Source organism: Giraffa tippelskirchi, chromosome 10, assembly GCF_054371585.1.
Source record: "Giraffa tippelskirchi isolate mGirTip1 chromosome 10, T2T-mGirTip1v1.2.pri, whole genome shotgun sequence".
Lineage (NCBI taxonomy): Eukaryota > Metazoa > Chordata > Mammalia > Artiodactyla > Giraffidae > Giraffa > Giraffa tippelskirchi.
The window spans coordinates 130,509,045-130,530,867 of NC_137284.1; the positions used below are offsets into that span (position 1 = coordinate 130,509,045).

General features: G+C 37.4%; 1 protein-coding gene across 2 annotated transcripts in view; it reads left to right on the plus strand.

Annotated features, from left to right (window-relative positions):
* The window catches only part of PTPRZ1 (protein tyrosine phosphatase receptor type Z1), a 207,305-nt gene that overhangs the window by 118,010 nt on the left and 67,472 nt on the right, over positions 1–21,823 (plus strand). For both annotated transcript variants that reach the window (XM_081535354.1, XM_081535355.1), the window contains exons 7-10: positions 5,155–5,312; positions 5,457–5,607; positions 15,707–15,891; positions 17,866–17,992. In XM_081535354.1, the coding sequence (XP_081391480.1) occupies positions 5,155–5,312; positions 5,457–5,607; positions 15,707–15,891; positions 17,866–17,992 (621 nt within the window). The remainder of the gene's footprint in view (positions 1–5,154; positions 5,313–5,456; positions 5,608–15,706; positions 15,892–17,865; positions 17,993–21,823) is intronic.

The window sequence follows — 21,823 nt, forward strand, 5'->3', positions numbered from 1 at the left end:
CTTGAAAGCAGAAGTCTGGCCTAGGATTAATTCATCTTTGTCAATTTTATGTGAGAACCTGAATTAACCAATCTTTTCAGAAGTCGGCAACATGTGAGCTCCTACAGTGCAGCTTTCACTTTTTTTTTTTGAAAGGTGTAGTCAAACACAGCATCAAGCTGTTAGTTATCTCCTTGCATCTACCCAGATTGTAAAATTTAACACTGAATACCATAAGCCACACTTAATTTTTCCCTCATTTAGTCAGAAAGTAGAGTCCAGGCAGACTGCAAGAAGGCAACTAGTTTGAAATCCTACACTTAAAATGATTTAAAATGTGAACATGAATGTCCCCAGGCCTTGCAACAGGCTGTGGGGACCACAGAACTGATGCTAACACTAGTTATTAGTCCTGATCTGTGTAACTGTGACACTTGGACCACTTAATTGAGGCCTCCTCAGTGTTTCTGGGGGACATGGGAGGGTATAGTACAAGCTTAGGAAATCAATTTGCTCATGTTCTTGGACTAAACTTTCCTTTTTAATATCTACTGTCTGTAAGCCATTAAGGGGGATACTTCATCAGAACCTGTCACATAATACCCTCCCTGGGAATATGGGTTTCCTAATAGCATCCTGCCTCTGTCCTGATTGTTAATTCAGAAGCAGAACAAATGGTCCCCTGGGCTGGCGGGGAACACATACTTGTCTGCCCTCTGTTCCCCTCTCTGTATTCTGTCTCTCTACCAGTTCCCCAACTTCTTCCCTCCTTTTTTTTTTACCAAAAAATAAAATCCTCCATGCCTATCAACTCATTCAAAGTCAAAGTGAAATCGCTCAGTCGTGTCCGACTCCCAGCGACCCCATGGACTGCAGCCTACCAGGCTCCTCCATCCATGGGATTTTCCAGGCAAGAGGACTGGAGTGGGTTGCCATTGCCTTCTCCAATCAACTCATTAAGTAGTAATATTTCCATATACTTAGCAAGGACACCTAAGCCCATACAACTGGCAAGTGGTAAAGCCAGGATTTAGAACCTGTCTGTCCTAAAAGATTGTTCCAATATATTGTAGAGATTTATATTAGTTCTATATTTCCGAACACATATGAAATGCCTGTCAATTTGATTGAAATAGTTGTGAAATGTGATCCGTCTAAACTAAGTAAATTAAGTCCTCCCACAGTTAAATGTTTCCATTTTGAGAATTCTTGGATTAAATTTAGTCCTATTTCAGAGTCTAGAAATTCCCTCACTGCCCAATAAGCAGAAGGCTTCCCAACATTGGCTGCCAGCCATCGCTGCTGGGAATTTGAAGGCAATGCTGGTCCTTAGACAGTGACTCAGAAACTGCAGCTAAACTCCCAAATCCTGCCACATATTCTTCATATAACGTGAGTTACACAAAAACCAACATTTTCCAAACATCCTTCTGATTATAAAATCAGTCTTATCACAGTGTGAGCTGGTGGCTCAGTTCCTGTATTTTTCTCTAAGAGACAAGCCCATCTTTTCCCTTCCCTCTTTCTTGCGTTCTTTTCTTTCCCTTTCTTCCGTCACACCTACTCTATGTTAGGCACTGCTCTCACAAGGAATGGTGAGAAATAGGGTATGTAGCAATACAAAGAAAACAATATAGAGATAACGCATTAATCTTCCCCAAACAGAGCCCACACACATGCACACAAAAATTGTTAATTGAAATCTTTCAAGTTGCAAGGAAGAGACACACCCAGGTAACATCATCAGTGATTCTTAAATGGGAATTCTCATCAGATGACTTGTGTACAAAAGCCATCTGATTAGTCATGTGATTAGGCAAGCATTCCTAATCACAAATACAGCCCAGAAATTTGTATATTGACAAATCTTCATCAGCAGTGTTGATGCGGCCCCATCCTAAGTCTAATTGTCTTAAGTGATGAATTGGTTTTAAGTATTTAATGGCTCTTTCCTTGCCCTGGACCTATAAATGGTCTTTGCCTTTATCTCCCTCTCACTCTCCTCATCTTTCCCCCTCCTCCCATCAGCCTCCCACGGAAGGAAGATCTGATTGGTCTGTTTATCACTGATTAAGAAAGAAGAGGATGACAGAGTGAATGACTGATCACAAATAGAGCAACGCCGGCTTATGTGTGATTCTTGTTTAGCAATAGTGAGGTTACTCAGGTGAAGTACATGTTTTTTCAAGCCACGGGAAACCACCTTAGTCCAGTTTTCTTGTAAGGTGATGGTGCAATTAAAAAATACTACTGTGATTGCAAAGTCTTATAATATTGGAAAGAAACTTAGGACATGCAGGAACATAATAAAAAAAATAAGGTAGAAAATACTCAACATATTCATAACAGAGACTAGATGAGTGGTGTGAGGTTCCGAGGCAGGAAGAATGGATTTTGTATAGAGATGAGGGAAGGAGAAATCACCTTTTCTTCTGATTCTTTCGCTTCTTCCTTTTCCCCCCTTTTATTTCTTTCCCAATTTCACAAAAATTATCTACTTCACCATCCCTGTTCAAATCTGATTTTCTTTTTCTGGCCTCTAGGTCTCCTGTTGTCAGTTTCATTCCCAACCTAAATTAGCAGGGAGTCAATTTCTGGCTCCTTACTTAATTAGTATTCTCCACCTCCACATTTCCACAGAATATTTGTAAAAGAAGTTTTTCCTTCATCAAAGGAAGAATTATAGTCCATTGATGATTAAAAAGGAGATTATTTAATCACAAATTTTCTAGATGTCAAAAACATAAATTTGAAAATGTTTAAATATTCACATGTTTGAAATAGTTTCCTTAGTTTCTGAGAACTTGAATCTGAGTCTGAATTCTAATCTTGTCTTAACATTGGAGGAGAGGAAGACATACTTTTAGAAGTTACTGATTAATCCTTTAAACCTAATGTAACCTGAATTTTCTAGGGGATTAAAACTAGATTTAGGTTGTACATACACAGCACTATCAATTCAATCAACAGGTTTTTACTTCTAAGATTTAGTCTTAACTTCAGACTGGAAGAAGTTATTTGTAATTTTATTAGCACTATCCCTCTTCATGAAAAAATTTCTGTATTACAGAAAAATTAATATTCAATAATTTAACTTTTGTGTGTGCTAGCGTGCTCAGTCGTGTCCAGCTCTTTGCAACCCCATGGACTGTAGCCCACTAGACTTCTCTGTCCATGGAATTTTCCAGGCAAGAATACTACGGCGGATTGTCCTTTTCCTATTCCAGAGGATCTTCCCCACCCAAGGATCAAACCCAGGTCTCTTGCATCTCCTGCATTGGAAGGCAGATTCTTTACCACTGAGTCACCTGGAAAACCCAGTAGAAATAATTTTTTTCCGTGAGGATGTGTCCAGTCTTCATATCGTATAGAACTGTAATATACTGTTAAGGTCATCTGATCCAATTATTTCATTTTAAAATGAGGAATGTGGGATTCAGGAAGACTAAAATCTTGCAAAGCCTTCACTCTACTTGAGGTTTTCAACCCTGGCTGTGTATTTGAATCAACTGGGGATTCTTTTTAAAACATGTAGACATACCTAGCCTAAAAAAAAAAAAAGTACATACCTAAGTCCCACTGCTGCAGATGGGGTCTGGGATACTGGTATTTTTTTTAATGCTCCCCAGATAATTCATATGGTACTACTCTGCACTGTGGCACCTCACTTAGACTAGATGAAATTAGCTTCAGGGACTATTTCTTAATGACCGAAATGTACGAGACAGAAAAGAGGACATGCACTTGGCTGGGTAAGAGTTAAGAGGATGGGAAAATAAGTTAGATACTGGTAAGCTTGCCCGGGTGTGTGTGCTCGGTCACTTCAGTTATGTCCCACTTTTTGCAGCACTATGGACTGTAGCCAGCCAGGCTCCTCTGTCCATGGGATTCTCTAGGCAAGTATACTGGAATGGGTTGCCATGCCCTCTTCCGGGGGATCTTCCCCACCCAGGGATCAAACCCACATCTCCTGCGTCTCTTGCATTGCAGGTGGATTCTTTACCCACTGAGCCACCTGGGAAGCTCCTGGGAAGCATATTGCTGCCCATATGAGTGAGAACTGGTATACAGAGAGCTAAATGGCCAAGGCAGTGCCTTTGGTAACAGCCATTGGAAAGATGCAAGGTCAAAAATGGGACTTTTCAAGGAGATAGCTATAATTGGGTTGTTTCAAGGTTCTCAGACTTAGGAAAGCTCTACCAATTTTTTTTAGGAATTCTCAATTCAAGTTATAAATAAAAAATCAATATTTTTATTACATATATAAAATTTGAAATACATTTCCTACTCTTTGTCTTGCTTTTTTACTCTCTAAATGGTTACTGTTGACAAATAGATCTTGAGTATCAGGTAGATCATTTTTCCCTCTGTGAATAACAGTTTTTGCAAGCTATTTCATAAATCTCAACCTATCCTGAGATTATGAAGATAATTTTCTATGTTTTATTCTAAAAGCTTTATTGTTCTGTTCACATTTAGATCCAGACCCTACTTAGAACTGATTTGTGATTATGGTGTGAAGGAGGGAATAAAGATTCATGGTTTGCATAAGTATATCTGATTGATACAGCATGGTTTATTGAAAAGGCCATGCATTTCAACTACGTAATAATTTTTCCTGTTATAAGTCAAATAATCACATATGTGTGGGTCTGGACTCTTTATTCTCTTCCATTGTTCTCTTTGTCCATCTTTGCCTTTTTTTTCTTTTTCTTACTTTATTATAAGTAAAAAAAATGTCCTGGTCCTCCAGTTAAGTGTAAGAAATGGTGCAAGAAGATGTCCTTGTCTCATTCTTTATCACTAGGGTAAAACCTTTCAGTAAGTCATCCTAAAATTTTGTTTTCCACGAGTTGGTATTCAATCTTATTGAATGATTTCCTGGTATCTATTCAGATGGCCATATGATTTCTGAATCTTTCATATGTAAAAATAATCTTTCCAGCATCTTGCCCATGTAAAGATAGAGCATCTAACACTATATGTTGTGACATGTGCAAGAAAATTTGGAATATGCCAGTTTTATCTCCATTTTAGATATGTATCTAAAATGTTCTTAAAATTTCAGTTCTGATTAAATACATACCAAAATATATGTCTCTGTTTCATAGAGGCTTTGAACAGCTAAGTTACAGTGTTAGGATTTCAGCTGAGATGTATATGATTCCTCTGTAGGGAAACAGGCTGCGTTGGATCCATTCACATTGCTGAACCTTCTGCCAAACTCAACTGACAAGTATTACACTTACAATGGCTCCCTGACATCTCCTCCCTGCACGGACACCGTTGACTGGATTATTTTTAAAGATACAGTTAGCATTTCTGAAAGCCAGGTAATCTTGGAAGTTCAAACAAATGGAGTAATTTGAAGCAATTTAAAAAGAATTATTTTCTACAGAATATCTGTTTTAAACCCTTTGCTGATATACCTTTGAAGCAAGTATGTTAAATTATAAGTTAAATTATCTTCTTTTCAGTTGGCTGTTTTCTGTGAAGTTCTTACAATGCAACAGTCTGGTTATGTCATGTTGATGGACTACTTACAAAATAATTTTCGAGAACAACAGTACAAGTTCTCCAGGCAGGTGTTTTCCTCATATACTGGAAAGGAAGAGATTCATGAAGCAGGTGTGTATTGAAATATAGTTTTTCTATAAGTCCTATTAAATTCAGTGTTGTAGGAGGTAATTGTGGTATCATGGACAATATACGAGACTTCGATTTTTGGAAATATTTTGATTATAGCTTTGTAGCTTTAGGTAAGCTATTTAACTTCTCTGAATCTCAGTTGCCATATTTATAAAGTGACAATCAAAAATATCTGTCCTTGGGACTTCCTGGTGGTCCAGTGGTTAAGATCCTTCCCTGCAACACACGGGACACGGGTTCGATCCCTGGTTGGAGAACTAAGATCCCACATACCAGGGAGCAGCTACACCCAGGCACAACTAGAGAGGCCATGCCACAAGGAAAGACCCCACACAATGTGACGAAGATCCAGCGTACCACAGTGAGACCCAACACAGCCAAATGAATAATACGATTGTGAATTATGTGCACACACTATAAAGAAAATCTGTTCCTCCTTCCATGAATAACACCATTTTGCAAGTAAGAAACACTGAGATTCAGGAAGGAAAGTTTTTTGCTAAAACATATAGTAGTAGGTGGCAAAGCCACCTACACACCTCCAAATTCACTTTATGGCATTTGCCTGTGTTAACAGCTATAAGAGGGGAAAGAATAAGAGTGAGGTGTTCAGAGCTTGGGAAGATTGCTTCTTGTTGGGATGACTTGGGAATCTCTGTGGGAGAAGCACATTTGACCTGAGTCTAGACGTGTGTTGGGGTTTTAAAGAAGTACTCATCTGTATTTTGGCAGCTCCCAGAGAGGCTAGTGCCTAGTAAGGACAGAAACCCAAGGCACTGAATTTTTAATGAATAAAAAGTGAGTCCTTTCCCTAGTTTCCTTCTTTGAAAGAAAAGAAGTTTGTCCTTGTCAAGCCCAGGCAATGGAGAGGAGGCAGAGGGAAAGCCTGTGAAGTGCCCTCTGGGTCTTTTGAAGCTGACGCAGCAGTCAGAAGTCTTTGAAAGTGTCCAGAGGACACAATCATTGCATCTACTGACTTGTTCTTTTCAGTTCACTGTGAGGGTGCACTGGTTCATGAAAGAAAGAGTTGAAGTGGCCTCTGCTTTTGGGACTGAAAACCTTTCCAAGAACATGGTCTTCTTTGATCCCAGCCCCGTAATGAATTTTTGACCGTGTATAATATTAATTCAATAATCGTCGGCTTTTGAAGATTGGGCATTAAAACAGCATGTTTCTGTTGTTTCAAAGGAATATTTGTGAGAATTGTTTACCCTTTAACAACAACAAAAACAAAGTACAACAGTGATGAATTGCTGTGTTTACTGTGACATTGTTTCAAATTAAATTGCTCCAAAGTGAGGAAATTTAATTATATTTCTACCAACAATACTAAATACTAAAACTTCCTGTCTGGTAAATAATACCCAATTGATTAAAAAAAAAAAAAGATCTAACTATCTCCTTTTCTGAAATATAAATGACCAAATAACAAAATATATACAATGTTTTGGCCATGTCTTAGTCATACTGTATTAGTTGTACTAGTTATTAGTTATCTTGTATTAAAACTCTTCAGTGGCTCCCACGTGCTTTCCAGGTGGCTCAGTGGTAAAGAACCTGCCTGCCCCAGTGCAGGAGAATCAAGAGACATGGGTTTGATCCCTGGGTTGGGAAGATCCCCTGCAGGAGGAAATGCAACCCACTCCAGTATTCTTACTTAAAAAATTCCATGGACAGAGTAGCCTGGAGAGCTACAGTCCATGGGGTCACAAAGAGTCAGACACGACTGAGTGACTGAGCAAGCACAGCACACGAAAGTGGCTCCCACTGCTTTGAGGATAAAATCCAAATTGTTTGTCATTGCGTGGTAGGTCCTGTCTAGTACTTACTGGCCTCAGTACTTACGCTTCCCCGGCCAACTTCCCTCCTTTATCCTGAACTCAGTGAGGTCCCTGAAGAGGGCAGACCACACTCTCCCAGGTTGCACCTAGACACGCTTTTTCCTTTCCATGGCATGTTCTTCCCTGCAGTCTTCCTTTGTTATCTCCTCCTCGTCCTCAAGACTCAAGTACGTAAACAGTTGCCTCCATTAAGGAGCCATGTCTGACCTTCCACCCAGCCCTACCAAGCCTGGCTCTGTCCCAGGAAAGGACTGTGCGTTTATGGAAGTGCTGAGCCCATAGGGTACCAGATGAATGATGAATGTGAACTGGAGGTTCACAGTGTGCCAGGAGCTCCTACACTCTGTGCATCCAGACTTCCTAGCAGGTGCCGTGGTATGATATTGTCTGTTTACGTATCTGTCCCCACCACCACCCTCTGAGCTCTGAAGGAAGTAACTAAGTCTTTTATCACTTTGCCTCCACTGCTGGGCAAAAGTAAAGCTCTCATTCATCAAATATGCACAAAATGAAGGAATTGATTTGTGTATAATAAAAGTATGGCAGGATATAGCTTGATGGGTGCTTCTTGCATCATTTAATGTGTAAACCCGTATGAATGGATTTAATGTAGAATATTGGTTTTTCTTTTTTTTTGCATTTTTAAAAAAAATTTTGGCCATGCCACATGGCATGTGGGATCTTATTTCCCTGACCAAGGATCAAACCCGCATCCCCTTCCTTGGAAAGCTCAGAGTCTTAACCACTGGACCACCAGGGAAGTCCCCATTTTCATAGTTAAGTGATTATGGCTAAAAGTAATCATAACAAAAGCAGTAATGGGTAACATATATCACGTGAACCAGTGTGTTCAACCAGGCGTGGGGCTTGTTTTTCTCATTTTATAGTTTGGGAAGCTGATATTAACTGGTTCACCCAAGTTCACAGGACTGTAAAAGGTCAATATTTGTACCCTGGTCTTCCTGATTCTGAAGACTTCCAAAACTCTCTATGCTATGCTTTATATTTATAAGGGAACATAATTTATCCTTGCATAATTTTATAATAAAAACTGATGACTTTAATAACATAAAACTTTTAAAAAACTTAGTATTGGCTTTTTTTCAAAAACTAGAACAATGGTTGAATTCTTGAATTTTCCATCATGAGTATTTTCATTCAACAAGTACTTATTTTCCATGTGCATATTCCTATGATTTTTTTTTCCTAAATAATACAGTATTGCCCTTTTACTTTCTTGAACTGAATTTGAAAATAAGAATTGAGGATTGCATTTATGTTCAGAATTTAATCTTTATTAAATTTAATCTGAAAGTATGTTTTTATTACATGAACATTGTAAAAAAGGAAAAAATAGATAAGCACACAGAAGAAAATAAAAATCCCCTATAATGTTATTACCCAGAGATAACTGCTATGAGAATTTTGGGGAATGTCTTTCTAGCCTTTCTCTTAAGTTAAAAATATATTATTATGTCTCACAAAAATGTGGCTGTATCATACTTCTCTGTTTTTTGATTTTGCATTACTGAATGATATAAGTATATCATTAATACCATTCTTAATTTTATGTACAGTATCATCATAGCAACTTATTAAATTTGTCACCAGCTTGGGACTTTCAGATTATACTTGTTTATTTTGCTATTTTAAATATCTAATATCTTCATTTTGACCAAGAGAGAAGGAAAACATGTCATGAAAACTGTTAGAATCCTACTCTTGGTAAATACATCGTAGAAAAATATATTTTGCAAAATACATTGCAAGTAATTGCAAAAGCCATGTGAGGTCTGCATATCCATGTAAACTTCTTAGGGGGAGAGATCAAGCCTTATTTGTTTTTTTGCATTCATAGGAAAACTCAATAAACATTTGTAAATGAATGAGTATTTTATCAGAACTTCAGTCCTTTATTTTTGCATTTTTACATAGCATTGCTATTTATTAAAGGGCATGCATTTTTGGCATCATGGAGTGGGCGCTGGCTCTTCTAAGAATCCCAGAATTTAGTAGAACCATTTGATCTTGAAGGAATTAGTTAAAATTGTCTTTTAGTTAATGAGAAATATATGTCAGTAACCACACAAACATAACATGCCTGTAGAGAAGGTGATGTCCAGCTTTGTCCCCTGCCTCCCAGGAACCAATACCTCCCCGCTGCCCTCTCCTCCCACTAGCAAGACTCTCTCCCTAGAAGCCAGGGCCTCCTGAAGTACAGTGGGAAGGAGCTGGGGCTTTAAAGCCCAGTCAACCTTTGATTTCAAACCCCAGTGCAAATACTTGTTAGTTACATAAATATTGTCAAGTTATTTAATTTTTTTAAGCCTGGTTTTCTTCCCTGATAAAATGAGTTTAAAATGCCCACCTTGGGACTTCCCTGGCCATCCTGTGATTAAGACTTCATGCTTCCACTGCAGGGGGCACAAGTGCAGTAGCTGATAAAGAAGCCAAAATCCAGCAGGCCACAAGGCATGGCCAAAATACATATATATTTTTAATTTTTTAAAATGGCCACCTTGTAGGGTTGTTGTGAGGTTTAAATAAGTTAAAGTTTGCAAGGCAGTCCAGTCTCCTGAACATCATATACTCCAGATCCATAGCTTCTATTAATACAGTGTGTGGATGTTTGTGTACGTACTCTTGTATATGTGTGTGTGTGTGTGTGTGTGTATGTGCAGCTGTATATTTGTATATAGAGACGGAGGGCAAGCTATCACAAGTATAGGGTGCTATCCAAGTTTTCCATGTTTAAGGCTTCTATTTGTTAAGTGGAATTATAAATGCACTTTAAATGTCATTTGCTAGCATTGTAATATACTTAATGCAAACTTTAAAAAAAACTCTAAAATATGAATGATTTTCAAGGAAGAGTAGCATGAAAAGAGTGTCTTCATAGCTGAATGTTGTATTTGAGCTATGAGAAATTTCCTGTAATTTCCTGAGAAAATGTCACAATGAATTATGCATCAGGAGACCCACCTTCTTGAGAAGGTCAGTAATTGTAAATAGCATTCATTAAGGTCACATGTACATTAACTTTGTGCTCTAACTATATGGAGAAAAGTATAGGAAGATTATTTGCTTCTTGGAAGATTATATGCTATGAATTGAACAGTTGACAAAGTAACTGTGTATTCCTAGAGAAGACTGACTGATTGAGGTACAATTTGAAAGATTTTTTTTTTTTTTGGTTACTTATCTAAAGGGAATGGCATGTAATCATTGAAAAGTACAAAGCAATAACAGATCATTTTTAGTTATTATTTTTAGCATTTGTGGCCATCTTTATATTAGTTTTGTTAACATCTGCTGCTCCCTAAAGGGAGATCACAACCTTAGTATTGATTGTCTTCTGAGTCTGTCACTCGCCAGGTTCTTCTCAGAGTAGTCATTAAATTACCTGTCTCAATAGTTTTTAAAATGAGGCTCATAAACCTCAAGCAAGAAGGTGGTGGATTTACTAGCGTGAATTCGTGGAAGTACTTTGCCATGGGCTGTGTTCACCTGTACCCAACCTCAAGACAATGGGAAATACTGGGTAAAAACCTAGTGACATTTTCTCTGCCACTCCCCAAGAATCATCACTCGATGTTTTCACCTCCCTCTTCATTTTTATTCATGATCCATGAAGTTAAGACAGCACCTTCTCCCCCAGGGCGTGTGTCCCTTTCCTAAGGTGGGCATGTAGGGCAGCAGAGGCAGAAGGAACTTCTGTCTCCCCTGGACCATCTGCACTAGCTTTAATGATCAGCTAATCATGAGGCTTGTCACAGTGAGAGTTGTCATGTTCTCCTCCTTTGTGCTTTTCTTCACTTATTTCCATTTCTTTTCCTACCTTTTTTTCTTGTTTTCCTCGTGACACTCAGTGCCTTGCCTATTAATCTTATGGGACTTACAAGGCGTGGACATTCCTGTGTAGGAGGTGTTCACTCTTCATATCCACTCATTTAAGTAATGAGAAGGTGGAGGACTTTGTGAGCTATGTTTGTGAAGTTTTTACAATTTCTAGTGGGTAAAAACCTATACTTTTGAAAAGCACAACCTAATTTGGCTAAATGACAGAATTCTTTTTACAGTTTATTTTGCATTCCTCTGTAAATGGAATCTAGGATTTGGAAACTAAAAGCACCCATTAACGTTTAATGGCTTGCTAAATTTAAGGGTGAGAGGCTATCCTAGAAATGAGTTTCCTGAAGGCAGAGATGGTACCTCCTTTATTTGTATGTCCAAGAGTGCCTGGAGCCAAGCAGATGAGAAGTGAATGTTAACAACAAGTTTTTAATTAAGAACCTCTCATTCTTTATATGCGAGGATCCTTTGCACTTGTGCTGATTGCTCAGTCATGTCCAGCTCTTTGAGGCCCCATGGACTGTAGCCTACCAGACTCCCCTGTCCATTGGATTTTCCAGGCAAGAATACTGGAGTAGGTTGTCATGCCCTCCTCCAGGAAGTGCTCTGGAGCCCGGGATTGAACCCACATCTCTTGTGTCTCCTGTATTGGCAGGCAGATTCTTTACTGCTAGTGCCATCTGGGTTGCACTGTACTAAAGTATTGCTTGTATTCTGTGCGACTTGACAAGGACTCCAGCTTTGTCACAGCCTGGCTCATAGCCTCGAGCTTGCAGGAACCAGATTCTCCTTGGTCAGTGTTCCTTAAAGAATCAGTGACTATGATCCAGGTCACATGTAGCTCGTAGAAAGGAATCAGGGCATGTGATTCATTCCTAAAGAAGGAAATGGGACCTCAATGTAGTTCTGGTAGGTAGGTTTATTTGCTCAGTTGTGTCCGACTCTTGTGACCCAATGGACTGTAGCCCACCAGGCTCCTCTGTCCATGGGATTCTCCAGGCAAGAATACTGGAGTGGGTTGCCATTTCCTTCTCCACAACATAGTACTGAGCTCCCTATGATCAAGGAAGTTATATTTTTGTTACTATCTTATTATGTAGCTTGTAATTGGTGTCAGTATATGTTGATCTGGAAAGCCCTTCTTGATTTTTCAACATGCTTTATAAACTGTAGGCCCTTCTAATAAGATAAACTAATTTTAATATGAAGAACAAGGGAAGCTTGGAAAAATTAGTGAAAATTAATAACTTAGTCCGTAGTCAGTTTTATGTCTGAAACATTACCCAGTTTTATGTCTGAATACCAAGTGGTGAATTAGCAAGATTGTTATTTAGGAGAGCCTGTCCTACCTTAGAAGAGTAACCCATTGGCAAGGTCATAGACTATATAGAAGTACTAGTCTTTCTCTTGAATACATTCTAAAGTATGTATTTTTTTCTATAAGATTCTGTATTTCAGCATCTAAAAGGTAAGCTTCAGCTATAGCTTATAATGTGTTACACAGCTATGACTATCAATAAACAAAAAGAGTGTTTAAAAATAAGCTTCTAATTACAATATACATTTGAACTATTAAATTATTAATAAGCTTTTGCATATATATAAAGAAGAAAGTAAATGAATTAAAACCTGGCAGCAAAGAAATGTGAATTTCTTTTTAGAGTCCTAGTTTATATTAATGCTGATTCTTAGAATTTGAAGTACCTGCTGATTTCTAATACTAAGGGGAGATAAACGCAGACACCTGATCAAAATTCCTTGCACTATTTAGGAAGCAGTCCTTTGTGTATTTTGAAGTCAGTAATTTTATATTTTTCTCAGATTTTTATGTTTTGTGTGCATGCATAAAACTTTCATGCATTTTAAAATAGTTTCATCTTTGAGGAAAAGATAGTTCACTTTAAATCATTCTCACTCTATGCAAAGTGGGTTGACTTTTGAACAAAATCTACAAATGATATTGTCCAAAATCATTTGCAGCCTTTTAAAAACAGACATGAGGTTCATCAGAAGCAAGACTAAGGCAATCTTGTGTCTCTAATGATAAGTGACCGCCTTACTTTTGAGGTGATGTGATGGTCTTCTGCCATCTGGGGGACACTTGTAGAAGTGTCACTAGATAGAGTAATGATGATGCAGTCTAGACCTAAATAGGAATACATTTTCTTATTCTGAATTCATGTTTTTTGATAATGAAAGAATTGTTCTCTTATTTCCAAAGGAACACTGCACTCTATATCCTTGACAAATAATATTATAATTTTAACAGTGAAAAGTTCTGTCTCTAACTCATATAAAGTTTTTCCTATATTGATTTAAAGCATATATGTGTATATGTATTTATGTTGCTCTGAATCATTCGTATACCACTGCTAGCATAGCATACATATGCTAAAATGTCTATTATTGAATACTGTATATAAAATGTTTCCGTTTATAAGGTCAGTTGTTAGTTTTTGGTGCCCTCCTGTGTTCATGGGGAAAACTACAGCCCAGTAAAGACAAAAAGGCTTTTTGGTCACATTCTCATGGTGCTGCTTGCATGTTTGCGTTGAGTCCTAGAAATAGTTTTGATAGTGGTGATGATTGGTTGACTTCAATCGACCGTGTGGTCTCCTGTGGTGACTTTGTTAACTTCAGGTATACCTTTAAAGCAAAGCCTGGATTCTGTGAGCATAATGATTACTATTTGACCTTGGAGACCTTTCTCTCCCTCTCTTCCCCAAATCTCTCCAGCCTGAAAGATATTATATTTATTACTGTGCTTCATTAGCATGATATCATGAATTTTTAAATTTTTTTCTTCACAATTAGTTCAGATGATCACATTATGAATGTATTTCAAAAAGTATCAGAGTGCTCTTTCTGATGGGACTGCATTTTTGACATGAGTCCCAGCACAGGCTTCAGTTCATTTTAAGAAGTCCCCAAATGAGTTTCAAAATATTTTTTCAGCTGAGACAGACATATCTTATAATTCTCTGAAATTAATTGCTTTATCTATTTATGAGGCCAAAGTGGGACTTTTTTTGTCAGCAGGTCTGAAAAAATATTGAAATAATAGTTTCAGTTGTTCTCCTAGGGTTTTCTGTGATAGAGAATTTTTAATTATTTCAAAGATTTACAGACAAGACCATCTTTTAGTTTTGAAATTCTCCTCATATGAGCTAAGCATATTTATCAGGTGCCAAACAAGAGTAATAAAAACACCGTAAACTTGAAGATATCCTTTGTTTATTTCTGAAAATGAATTTGTATTCCCCATACATTCAAGACAGTTTTCTATGCAACATAGAAATTAAAAAAAAAAAAGGCTCTGGTTCTTATAATCAACTCGCAGAATAAGGATTGGCTTTCCAAGTGGCTCTAGTGGTAAAAATCCTGCCTGCCAATACAGGAGTCGTAAGAGATGTGCGTTCAATCCCTGGGTTGGAAAGACCCCCTGGAGAAAGGCATGGCGACCCACTCCAGTATTCTTGTCTGGAGAATCCCATGGACAGAGGAGCCTAGCAGGCTACAGTCATAGGGTCACAAGGAGTTGGACACGACTGAAGCGACTTAGCATGCACACACAGAGGAGCAAAGACTTGTTCAGAAAAGAAAAATATGGGAGAACATACAATTAATGCAATAATTGTGGTAAAACAAGACAGACAATTGAAAATGACAGATATCAATCCAGCAGAGGTCAGAGTGTGCATAACAGAGGATACTGCACTTGGTAAAGGCATTCTTTGAAGGTCAGACTTAAACAGAGGTAGGAGGTGTTGATTGAAAAAAATGCACAAGCTGAAAGTCGAGAGTTATGGATTCTTTGGTGGACATTCTTAGGACTTCAACCCTGGGAGACAGGACTCTCAGATCACACTGATGGGCTGCTCTAAAGAAGCAAGGGGGAGTCAGGATATGTAGGAGTTTTTGCATCAAAGACCACACAGTAGGAACACCAAAAGATTACAGTTAATTAAAGAAAACTAGAACTCTCAAGGAAGTTAGCACTTTTCTGTGTATGGGAAGGTTCAAGAGTCTGGTCTCACTGAAATTGCTCCTTGGGTATAGACCTCAGCTACCTGGGAGCAATTTCCTGTGTTTTCTCATCCGGAGTTTCCTCAGGGTACACCATTAGGGAGGCTCTAATGTGATGGCTTGATGGTTGTAACATCCTTTGTTTACTAGCAAGGCAGGCAATCTTTCTCATTCACAGTGGGGAATGGAGAAGTATTTCGAATACAGGAAATGGCATGAACAAAAGAGCCACAGTGGGAAACTGTAACTTTTCAACCTTTATTAAAATACAACAAAACTGTTCATAGAGTGTGTTTCACTTGTTAAGATTCTAGAGGGTGACAGTTGTGTCAATAACTGTACTTTTTTTTCCTCTGAAGTTTGTAGTTCAGAACCAGAAAATGTTCAGGCTGACCCAGAGAATTATACTAGCCTTCTTGTTACGTGGGAGAGACCTCGAGTAGTTTATGATACCATGATCGAGAAGTTTGCTGTTCTGTACCAGCAGCTGGAGGGAGAAGACCAAACCAAGCATGAGTTTTTGACAGATGGCTATCAAGATTTGGTAACTATAAGATCAATTGTTTCATGTATTGATAGCATTGTAGTCATTGTAGTTTAATATCTAGGATAAGAACTTACAAATGATTGTATATTGTTGCCTTGGATGACTTTAGGCTTTGCATGAAGCTCTCTAGTGGAGAGATAGGGACGCGGAAGCTATATTTAATTATTCAAAATTTACAGTGATTAATACTAGTGAAGTGAAAATATAGTCGCTCAGGCATGTCTGACTTTTTGCGAATCCATGGACTATAGCCTGCCAGACTCCTCTATCCATGGAATTCTCCAGGCAAGAATACTGGAGTGGGTAGCCATTCGCTTCTCCAGGCGATCTTCTTAACCCAAAGATCGAATGTACGTCTCCTGCATTACAGGCAAATTCTTTACCATCCAAGCCACCAGGCAAGCCCTAGGTTCTTACTAATATTTTTAATTACATGGAGACTACAACTTTGCCGATAATAACTTACAGAAGACTTAGAACTGGATATCATCTAGTATAGCCTTTCTTTACAAAGAAAAGGACTCAAAGAACAGTCAAATACTTTGTACTCTCACAGTTGGATGTGAGAGTTGGACCATAAAGAAGGCTGAGTGCCAAAGAATTAATGCTTCCAAATTGTGGTGCTGGAAAAGACTCTTGAGAGCCTCTTGGACAGCAAGGAGATCAAACCAGTCAATCCTCAAGGAAATCCATCCTGAATATTCATCGGAAGGACTGATGCTGAAGCTGAAACTCCAATAACTTGGCCACCTGATGTGAAGAGCCAACTCATTGGAAAAGACCCTGATGCTGGGAAAGATTGAGGGCAGGAGGAGAAGGGGACAACAGAGGATGAGATGGTTGGATAGTATCACTGACCCAATGGACATGAGTTTGAGCAAGCCCTAGGAGATAGTGAAGGATAGGAAAGCCTGGTGTGCTGCAGTCCACGGGGTCACAGAGTCGAACACCACTTAGCAACAGAACTACAACTTCCAGTTAGGAAAAGAATTAGGTCTAGATTATCAGTGCTCTGATACAGCTGTCTATTGTTTCCTCATCATACTGTATCAGCACAAGGGAAATAGAGTAGAAAATAGTGTAGAGATCTTGAAAGTCCTTTTCTTTGATTCAGATTTCCAAGTAACAAATGTGAAGTCAATTGAGATAGAACTTTTGGGACACGAGGCAGGTAATCCTTAGGAAACGGTGCATGTCTTCTTCCTCTCCACCCATGACAAGAATTAAAGAAAATAAAGTACAGATTCTGAGCATCTCAGTATTAACTTTTCCTTGGTAGTTGTGATGTAATTGAGAAAATCCCATCGGGGTGTGGCTTAGGGAAGCCCCCAATGCAGGTCCAAGACACTGAACTCTGAATACAGGCAGCAGGAGTCCCTCAAGCCCTAGGAACCTGAATCTAAACAAAAACTGGTGTGGAATATCATATAAACAAAATGAGATTTGTAACAACTTTTTAATTCAGATGTCTAGAACAGAGACACTGTGAATTGAGAAATTTGTAAGTGGAATTTATGAGAATATACTATTTTTCATTTCATGATGTGAAGAAGGCAATAATTCTATTACTGTCTGGTTTACATATTGTTAAGAAAAAGAAAGAAATTAGTTTTTCACATTTTGCTTCTTATAAATGCTACATGTTTGTCTAAAATAGTAATCTACGCTTTTGGCTACTCATTTATGAATTTCATGAGTTTGAGTTGAAAAATGAAATTTTCTGAAACTAAATCTGATTTTTACAGAGCAAAAATAGATAAATAAATAAAAGCATAATTTACCAGTATCTTCCTAACTCACAAATATCACAAGCTCAGCCTAACAACATTGTGTAAAATTTCTTCTCAGATTAATAAAATACAAATTTTTTTATTGACAAATGAGAAAATGTTTTCTAAGAAGAGATGTCTAGTATGTTAGCACTCCTCTGAGAATGACAAATTTGTATAATTATTGCCATCTTTCTTTTAGGGTGCTATTCTCAATAATTTACTACCCAATATGAGTTATGTTCTTCAAATAGTAGCCATATGCACCAATGGCTTATATGGAAAATACAGTGACCAGCTGATTGTAGACATGCCTTCCGATGACCCTGGTAAGTGCCCGCCTGATATACCTTATTGAATAAAGGAGGCTAGTTTAATTTCTGAATGCATTGGTGCTTTCTCTCTGACTTTATGAATATAATGTCCAAAAGGCAAAGTGATTTCTTTTTTAGTCTGGATTATTAAGTAAGTTTGTAAAGCACAGAGCTCATTTTTCATTTTCATTCAGCAGATATGGTATAGCACAATAAGTAAATTTATTCTTAATACTGAAGTTTTCCATTTGTAAAATAAGAACTGCCAAACCTATTGTAATATCTCTACTGGTCGTCAAATGAAAATAGCTAAGAAATTATAAAGATTTTGATTTTGAATAATGAAGAGTTTGTTTCGTTTGTGTTTATTTCCTCTTTCTTTCAGCCCCCAAAGTATTTTGTAGTAAGTATATACATGATTCAAGGATCATGGGAGGTACTTTGAAATACCTATACAAAGCATCTCAGAAGTTTATCTTAGATAGTTTCATCTATCTTTTATAAATTGGTGGTGAGGGGGATCTTTCTTCTTAGGTTTGCCAGTTTTATTCCATAAAAGCAAGCAAAAAAGTTGTTTCTAGTTGTATTTTGTTTGCATGCATCTTCTCTAAGTATTACAGGAAAATCTTTGATCTCAAAGCATATGCAATAATTGAAGGAAATGCTGCCCATCATAATTGGACAATTTACAAATGTACATAACTGAAGTCTTTCTTTGGTTAGTATAAGCAATTTTAAAGTAATAAATGGAATTATATAGTCCATATACATGTATATGCATATATACACACATACATATCATGCATATGCATGTTCATAAATGTATACAAACACACACACATACATAAATGTAAATATTCTTTGGACATCCCTATTACGAGGCTACTTTCTGAAATTTTCACAGGTTTTTAATAGCAGTGGTTACAAGTGATATTAATTGGAGCATGTTTCACTTTTACATATAGAAGGAAAACTGATGTTTGTTGATTTTCCTTTGTGGTCTGTGTGCCATAGCAGGGTTTTAATCTATTATAAGCTTGTTCATAACATCATAGTTGTTCTTAACTAGTTGAGTTTTTAAGTTAAAGAATTTATCAGAACATTAGATGTGAAATTCTGGATCCTTCCAAGCCACGGGGTATAAAACTTGCCAAAGTATTTCCCAACTTAGAACATTCACAGCTAATGAATCTTACTACTCTCATGATGGGCTTCCCTGGTAGCTCAGATGGTAAAGAATCTTCCTGCAATGTAGAAGACCTGGGTTCAATCCCTGGGTTAGGAAGATCCCCTGGAGGAGGGCATGGTAACCCACTCTAGCATTTTTGCCTGGAGAGAACCCATGGACAGAACAGCCTGGTGGACTACAGTCCATGGGGTTGTAAAGAGTCAGACATGACTGAGCAACTAACACTTCTTACTCTAGCCACTATGCTAAAAGTTTAGACTTTTTGAATATTTTTTTCTCATTTTTAAGAAAGAAGCTTATTGCATATGGAAAAACAGATCAAATGTCTGTTATCTATAGACATAATTTCTGAGTGATCCTTTTAGACTGAGTCTATATTGGCACAAAGTACAAAGTTCTTGTATCATTTGTAGCACTTTCACATTTGTACAAAATAGAAAGTATTATAACTTAATTTCTATTTATTCAAAGGATCGGGACACCATTGAACTAATGAGATGCTAGCTTGGACACATCACTTAATCTCCATGGATGTCTCAGTGCCTTAGAGCATTTTGTATATTAATATGTTTTAGTAAAAGGTGGTATTTGATTTGATATTCTGGTATGATATTACTCTTAAAAATCAAGGGTTAAAATTTAGTTAATCTCTTAGTTACTCCAAAAAGTTCTTCGTTGAAGACCAATTTATGCAAAGTTTCAGCTTTTCCTATTTTTATAAGGAAAATATTGGTTCTCTGCAGAACTCATTCTTTCTGATCAAGAAGACTACAATGGCATTTCAGTCCATATATTTTTAGTTCATTATTGAAATTACATTATCTTAAATATTGTTTCTATAGTAAATACATAGCAGTAAAAGTCTTGACAGCAGTACTGTCCTGTGGTTCAGTGTGATGGTTCCTACAAGATTTGTAAATTTTACGATTTATGTGGCTAATATAGATGTAAGTGTCTTTTGAGTTTGCTGTTTATTTCATGGGTTTCACTAGTACAATTTCATCCTGTTAATCATGTTGTTTCATTACCTAATTTTGTAATGTACCTTATTGACTTATTCTTTTATAATTTTGGATAAGCTGTTTTATAAAGACTGTACTATTTGTTGCTTCTGTTAAAAAGGAATGACAGAAGTCACGTATAATTGCCCTCATCCTTTCAGTCACAGATTTTAAATATTCTAGTCAATATCTGTGAAGTAAAACTCAATCTTCCAAATCTTGCATTTAAAGTTGGCTAATTTGATTAATTTATTGCTTGTGCATTTTAATTACATTTTTTGTATAGAACAGCATCACGATAGTGTCCATTAGATATTATTATAAATTGCTATTTTAAAATAAATTCATAAACTCATGTTCAGAAAAGAATTTAAATCTTTTCAAGGTTAAACTAAAGTGGATATTCTTTTTAAAAAATTTTTATTTGGTTGTAGCTATAATTATGCTTATTTCTATAATACAGATCTAATTATTATGTAGTTATAGAAGACATTATTTGAGTACATGTCTTAGGGTCTTGATAATCATATATATTCAATTTAAATACATGGTGAATTAGATCAATGCATTTTCCTGTTTTATGTCCTTTTCATTTGTATAACAACTGTCTCTGTTAAATCACTATACATTGTCCTTGTTCAGCCTGTACCATACTACACTACAGGTACTGTTATATAATGATATTTAAAAATCACCCTTTAAAAAGATTGCAGTTTACATTGCTTTTGCCTTTTCGCACTGTGAAATTTGGCTTAAAATCTTTGAACAATTAAATAAGCCTTGCTTGCCTACCTACATCAGTGTTGCTTTTTTGTTTGGTGGAATGTTGAGTAACATGTGTGAGCAACATGCTCTTTTAGAAAATCTAACAAAACCAGAATGACCCATAGGTTTTATTCTGTTATCCCATAAACGTGAATTTTAAGTGTTCAGTCAAAAAAATATATTGACAATCTTCACTACTGGACTGTTTTTGCAGCCTTCTTGGAGTCTGTTTTGATGAAGTGAGAAGATTCTGTAAACCCCAGTAGTGCCTGAGTCAGACTGGTGACCACTAAAACGTTAGTTATTATTTGCAAGGAAGCAGCAGGCCAAAGGACTTCCCAGGTAGCTCAGCGGTAAAGAATCCACCTGCAGTGGCAGGAGACAAGGATTCAATCTCTGTATCAGGAAGTTCCCTTGGAGAAGGAAATGGAAACCCACTCCAGTATTCTTGCCTGGAGAATTCCATGGATAGAGGAGCCTGGCGGGCTGCAGTCCGTGAGGTCGCAAAGAGTCAGATACGACTTAGTGACTTAACAATAACAACAACAGCAGGCCAATGGGGACCCATCCTGAGACCTTCATCAGTCAGCAGAGTTAGACCTTGAGTTCTATGAACTCTCAGACCCAGGAGTATGGCTCAGATTCTCCAGGGAGTTAGAAGCAATCTTTTAAAATTATTTTATTTCAAAATTGTTCTGAGGAGTCTCAGCAGAAGACTTCTGGGTTATTTTGGGCAGGGCTCTTAAAGTATTCCTGGACAACCCCAGTATTTCAGTCAATTCAAATGATCTGAGTCTAGCAGGAAATCACAATGAAGATCCTTCAAAGTGGGTTTTTACATACCAACATGAAGACACTCACACCTAATTCACCCATGAGTGTGCCATGAAA